Raw genomic sequence first — 6,013 nt, forward strand, 5'->3', positions numbered from 1 at the left:
TTTTGGAAAGCTCTGTTTTCGATTCCTTCAATTTTTATTGGAATACATGAGTGGTTAATACATTATTACAAAAGTGATAGATCTCTGAGCACACTGTATGTGTATGTTATCTAATACAATACAATTTTTTTATTAATTAAAAAATTATAAATATAATAGATTCAGATCATGATAATCTCTTCTCTTATGTACGTAAAACATATTGGATCATTCATTTTATGTATAGAAAGAATTTAAATTATCACAACCCTATTCATTAAAAGGACAAACAATACACTCTGTCTTCGCCAATCAAGTCCCCTTGGATACCCCAACCAAGTTGGAGTAACTCTACATCAAAATCAATGCAATGCAATGCTATGCTATCTTGAGACAGACAATTAAAAAAGAGTTGGTGGAGGATCCCCTCAAACCTTATAAAAGGAAGTACCGCAATAGTTCAGCGGACAAACGATATCATGGTTGCCAACCAAATTTGAAGTGGTTTCAAACTCACCAAAGAGAACAAACACTGGAAGCCAAATTTGAAGTGGTTTCAAACTCACCAAAGAGCACAAACACTGGAAGCCAAATTTGAAGTGGTTTCAAACTCACCAAAGAGAACAAACACTGGAAGCCAAATTTGAAGTGGTTTCAAACTCACCAAAGAGCACAAACACTGGAAGACAAATTTGAAGTGGTTTCAAACTCACCAAAGAGCACAAACACTGGAAGCGTAAACCGGATGGGACACTAAACAAATATTTGTATGAATTTGCAGACATAATAAGCAGACTCAACCCCCCGAGCCGACATATTTGGTATAGGCAACACAACACCTATTGCTAAATAACTTCCAAAAGAACATTTTATATAACTTAACAAGAGGAATCTGCAACTCAACTGCAGATTCCTCTTGTTCTGTGTATTTGTTCTGCAACTCAACTTAACAAGAGGAATCTTCCAAAAGAACATTTTATATATTTGTTCTTTTTTATATAGTTTTCACAGTTTGTAATGGGATGCGCACGCGTGCGCACACACACACCTGATGCAACAGGAAAACCTGGAAATCGTAGAACATAATTCCCAACGTTTCCTTTGATTATTAGGAGAAAGCTAAGCAGTGGGGATGATCAACATATTAACACTTCACCGGTAGAGGAATCAGAGGAATCATTTCTCTGACTGACTAAAATATATGAGCATAAAAATGAAATTTTGTTGATATGAGGAGACCTGGGTGAATGTAATTTAATACTTGAGACTTAAAACTTCCAAATCAATATGATAAAAATCTTCAACCATAGCAGCTCAAAAAAGCTTTGAAACTTATTTGCCATGTTTCTTGAGAGTAAAGGGGGGAAACAACAAACATAATGCAAGGTTGCACAACAGCGGTTTAGCCAGTCCGCAACCAGTAGATCAGGAAAAGAATTTGACCACTTGTTTTTCGACATGCGTATCAACAGGCTTAGAGTTCCTTATTAGAGAGCATAAAAAGTTTCCTTATCTGCAACAGGGTCACATAACCTTCTGCATCCTTGAAAATATTTAGAATTTCCATAAACATCATTCTGATTGCCTTTGCCCCAATACTGGAATATCCTCGTATCTCTTCTGCAAATTAAATATAGAATCAGCATCTTTATAACTAGAACTGACAACCCTACCAAGAAGGATGTCAACTCGATATCACGCATTGGTTTTGCATTTTGCTAAAATCAGATGCAAATTTTCAGTTCAAGAAAAATATCGTGCAGAACAAGCCAAACTGAAACAGATTTGTTGTTTGTGATGAACAATTGGAGAAATCTTTTCTATTACGTATGGACTCGCAAAGTGTGATAAACATCGTCTATCATGTATAAACAACTCAGATTTGTATTATGCTTTCAGTAAAAGGAAACAAATTGATTTGTCATTACCTTCAAAAAGATTTAAAGAGAAGGGTAATTAGAGACCAGATTTTGGATGATGCAAATTCGGTAGTTTCAACACAATCAGAGCATTTCACATTTTCTGTCAGGCTCATAGCATAACATTTAATATAAAACAGAACAACGAGTAATTTGATCTTGTTCCGATGTGAACAGACCAAAACTATTACTCATGTGTTGCCCATGCTATCCTCAAATTCAAAGCTCAAAATTATCTTTATTTGTCATCGGAAACAACTGACAGAAACAAAGCATATTTTTCATTCGTAAGAGTAATCCACAAAATTAAAATTTCAATGGTTCTGACTGTTTGTTATCCTAGATGAAACAGCCTCCATGAGTCCGATTGGTGTTAATTGCTCATCATTAGTCCACAAAAGGCCTGATTATGCATCCATATAAAAATGTAATCAAATGTACGAATATAGTACCTATATTAGATTTAAAAAAAAAAGACATCCATAAAGCAAGGGGACTGAAGTAAATGGAAAACTAGCTGCCTTTCCTTGCTGATCTCCTATTCCCTTGAGATTTTTTTTTCTTTTTAATTATAGTTTGCAATAGATGCTGGATATTGATTATCACCTATAAAAGCAGATGTACAAAAATTTAATTAAAATCATGTTGCTCTCACGAGTTATGTATCTATCACATTTGACCAAATTTTACTTTACCACCATTGGCAAGGCTATATCATGTCCACAACTTTTCTCAAATCTATTGGTTCTTTCCCCAAGTACTGTATTTTCTCATGGATGGTCCCTCTTTCAAAGTTTACATTCAACAACTGACCCTAACACTTTGACACAAAATAAATGTACCAAAATAATTCTTTTTTCTATCGAGATATCTATGCCAACTAATTCTATCATCTCTTAAAACAAAATCATGGTAAACAAATAATTTTAATACGTCTGTAATTAGTATTTTCTCACAAAGACTTGCCATGATCTGATATCCAGAGATATGATATGCAACCACTAATAAACTTAACTTGTTTTAAAATTATAATCAATGCTTAAAACGAAATATTAGGTACCAATTATCTTTTATTAAATTAACCATCATTTTACAACTAGAAGATACAACACCATAGATTAACGTTTCCAATCCTCCTAGCTAGGATTTCTAGATTTGCCCTGTTTGACCCTCATGCATTTGGCATGTGTATGCTTTCTTATAGATACGACCAAGGACTTAAATGTCTAATAGGTAAGTTTATCACTCATCTACCAACAAATTACCTGGTGCTTCAGCAAAGGCAAACATAACTGCTTAAAGTTGAAACACGTGCAACACAACAATAACAAGACATATATTACCGACTAACATGGATCTTTTCCTGTAATTTGATTTGTTGAAGGCAATGCTTATGGATACTTGAGCATTACTAGTTTCATATATATAGAATCATAAAATATCTGCATCAGCCAAAACTATCTCATTTAAATATCTAAAGTACAACAAAAAAGAGGTTTCACATGATAAAAATTCACAAATACGAGTTCTTATCTAGCAGTATCGAGGCAGCTTTCCTTTCAATATCACCACGATAGAACACCAAAAATATACGCCAAATCCCAAGTTCAGCTGTTCAGCATACAATTTATGAGATTAAACCTTTTTTTTTTTTTTGGCTAAGCAGCAAGCCTTTCATCTACTCCTTGGCTTTCCTTTTTATTTAAAGTTATTCTTAAGGGCCGGCCACTCTTGCAAAATAACGAGAAAGAACACCACTTCAAAACATGGGAACAGCCTTAAAAGCAAATAACCAAAGAAAAAAAAAAAAAGAAAGGAAGATTCCAGTAAAGACAACCTAGCATGCACAAGGAAGAAATTTGAGTTATGATATATATTACCCCAACATTATTGTACTCCCACAGCTTGTGAACGCCGGAGTCAACCATCTGCAACCAATAACCACGTCGATAAGAAAGTCCTAACAAACTCAAAGATTTATGCTTTCGACCTCACTAATCACCGTAATTAGAAAATTGGAATAATTATCAATTGTTGCAAGCATAGTTTTTGATCAAATGGTGATCGACGACAATCGAAGGAAAGGACTCTACGAGCGGCACAAACATAAGAATGATCGACGTCCAAACAATAAAGAAGAAAAAGCTCCTAACACAAATCGCATCACTGAAGGAAGAGAAAAAGTGGGGGAAGGGGATCGGACCCGCTCTCCGACGAAGGCGCCGGCAACAACAAAGGTAACGTAGACGGAGTTGCGGCGCATCAGGACGCGGTACAGCCCCTCCCACACACTCACTGCAGCCGCCATGACTCTCGATGCTCTTGTTCGGCTCAGATCCGCCCCCGCCTTCTCTCCTCTCTCCCTGCCCAGTCCGGTTAGGGCTCGATCGCGAGGACGGAGACTCTTCTAATGTGATCCGATAACGGACCACAAACGCGGGCAGTTTTGGGCTATTTTGGGCCTCAAGTCACGTAAGCCCAAGTATTGTATCAGATCCAGACATCCAAAACAGTTTTGTCTTTCCTTTTAGTTGTGACAGATCCCGATTTAGTATTTTATAAAATATGGAAAAAAAAATAAATTAAGATAAATTTCTTACTCATCAAACTAATAGATTACGAATTAGATCGTATATTTTATTTCATGATTAATGGTCTGACTTGCTTTGATATTTCATTTGGCTTTTATAGAAAGAGCTCAAAGAATGGACACTAAATTATACATAAATCTGGCTATTTTAAATTTAAAATTGATTGGATTAAGATTCACGTAAAAGTGCAAGTTATATTTACATAGATTTAATGGATTAATTCATCTATCCAATTAGATTTTATATATTGTATTTCATAATTAATTATCTTATTTGCTTTGATATTTAGCTTTTTTATCACTTATAGAGGAACTCGAATTTGCACTAACATTATGGAACTAAATCTCTATGTTTGTGTGTCAGAGAGATATCCAACTTAATCATGAGTTAACGCTAAATTATACATAAATCTAGCTATGCAAACTTCAAATTGATTAGATCAAGATTCATACGATAACATTTGACTATAATAAAAAGTGAAGCATATATAATGGAGACCTTAAAAGTGTAGTTTTAGTAGATTTATTATATTAATATATATATGCTTCAGCTTATGTCTCTGTCCTCTAAGTATAGAAGCAACTCAATTCTCTTCAGCAAGCTAAGGGCGTAACTAAAAACTATTCCAACAATATTGTGCCTATCTTTTTTTTTTTTTGCATTAAATCTTTTTACATTCAATTTTTTTATATGAAATCAATTGATAAATTTAATGAACTAATATTATGCTAAATGTGATCAAGGATGATCTTGCCCAGTAAAGTCAAACTCAATCTCAACCAGAGCAAGAGGCAAGAGGCAACTCATTGCATGGCTCCTCCGAATCACATCTAATGTCAACTTGAAGCAAGAGACAACTAATCCAAGTTAGCTCCACATTAGCCCTAATACATGGATGGAATCCTAGTCTTAAAATGACTCAAACCTAGTCATTGAGATCGGCAACTAATCCAAGTTAGCTTCACATTAGCGCAACACATGGCTGGATTCCTAGTCTGAAAATGACTCAAACTTAGTAATTAAGATCGGCAACTAATCTAAGTTAGCTATGTTAGGATCAAGTTGCTACTAAGAGGAGGGGTGAATTAGTGCTTTCGATAAAAAGCGTATAAACTTAAAAATGTTCGTAAGTGATTGAGGACAATGAGCAAGGAAATCAGTGAGAGATAATAATAAAAAACATGAAAGAAATAACACAGAAATAAATCACTACAGATTTATAGTAGTTCAGTTGTGACCTACATCCATTCTCGATTCCTCATCCGTTAATGCCATCGGCGTTCACTATTGGTTTTCCTTTAATAGGCGAAGACTAACCACCATTTTACAATACTTTTTCCTTTTCACAAGTTTAGGAGACAACCCTTACAAGCCTCATATATCTCCTGAACGATCTCAAAACTAGAAAGGGAGGAGGACACTTAGCAATTTTACAACCAGAAATCTCAAGATTTTTCTTCACCCTTTCATTACTTTTTCATGCAGAAAAAAGTGGGATATTTATAAGCCTCAATGGGTTCAAAA

General features: G+C 34.9%; 1 protein-coding gene across 1 annotated transcript; it reads right to left on the minus strand.

Annotated features, from left to right (window-relative positions):
- Window positions 1–1,286: 1,286 nt before the first annotated feature.
- On the minus strand, window positions 1,287–4,286 carry LOC103985193 (cytochrome b-c1 complex subunit 9, mitochondrial). Its single transcript, XM_009402826.3, has 3 exons — window positions 4,102–4,286; window positions 3,779–3,826; window positions 1,287–1,599 (listed from the first exon to the last, which is right to left on the minus strand). The coding sequence occupies exons 1-3, from the start codon at window positions 4,204–4,206 to the stop codon at window positions 1,552–1,554; spliced, it is 201 nt and encodes a 66-aa protein (XP_009401101.1). The 5' UTR covers window positions 4,207–4,286; the 3' UTR covers window positions 1,287–1,551.
- Between the last annotated feature and the right edge of the window lie 1,727 nt (window positions 4,287–6,013).

This window comes from Musa acuminata, chromosome BXJ3-5 (genome assembly GCF_036884655.1).
Source record: "Musa acuminata AAA Group cultivar baxijiao chromosome BXJ3-5, Cavendish_Baxijiao_AAA, whole genome shotgun sequence".
NCBI classification, from domain to species: Eukaryota; Viridiplantae; Streptophyta; class Magnoliopsida; order Zingiberales; family Musaceae; genus Musa; species Musa acuminata.

Coding starts and splice junctions, on each gene's coding strand:
- LOC103985193 (XM_009402826.3), bottom strand. CDS start 4,206: ATGGCGGCTGCAGTGAGTGTGTGGGAGGGGCTGTACCGCGTCCTGATG. Junction 3,827..4,101: donor GCGCCTTCGTCGGAGAGCGG/GTCCGATCCCCT, acceptor TATTGGTTGCAG/ATGGTTGACTCCGGCGTTCA. Junction 1,600..3,778: donor GGGAGTACAATAATGTTGGG/GTAATATATATC, acceptor TTTAATTTGCAG/AAGAGATACGAGGATATTCC.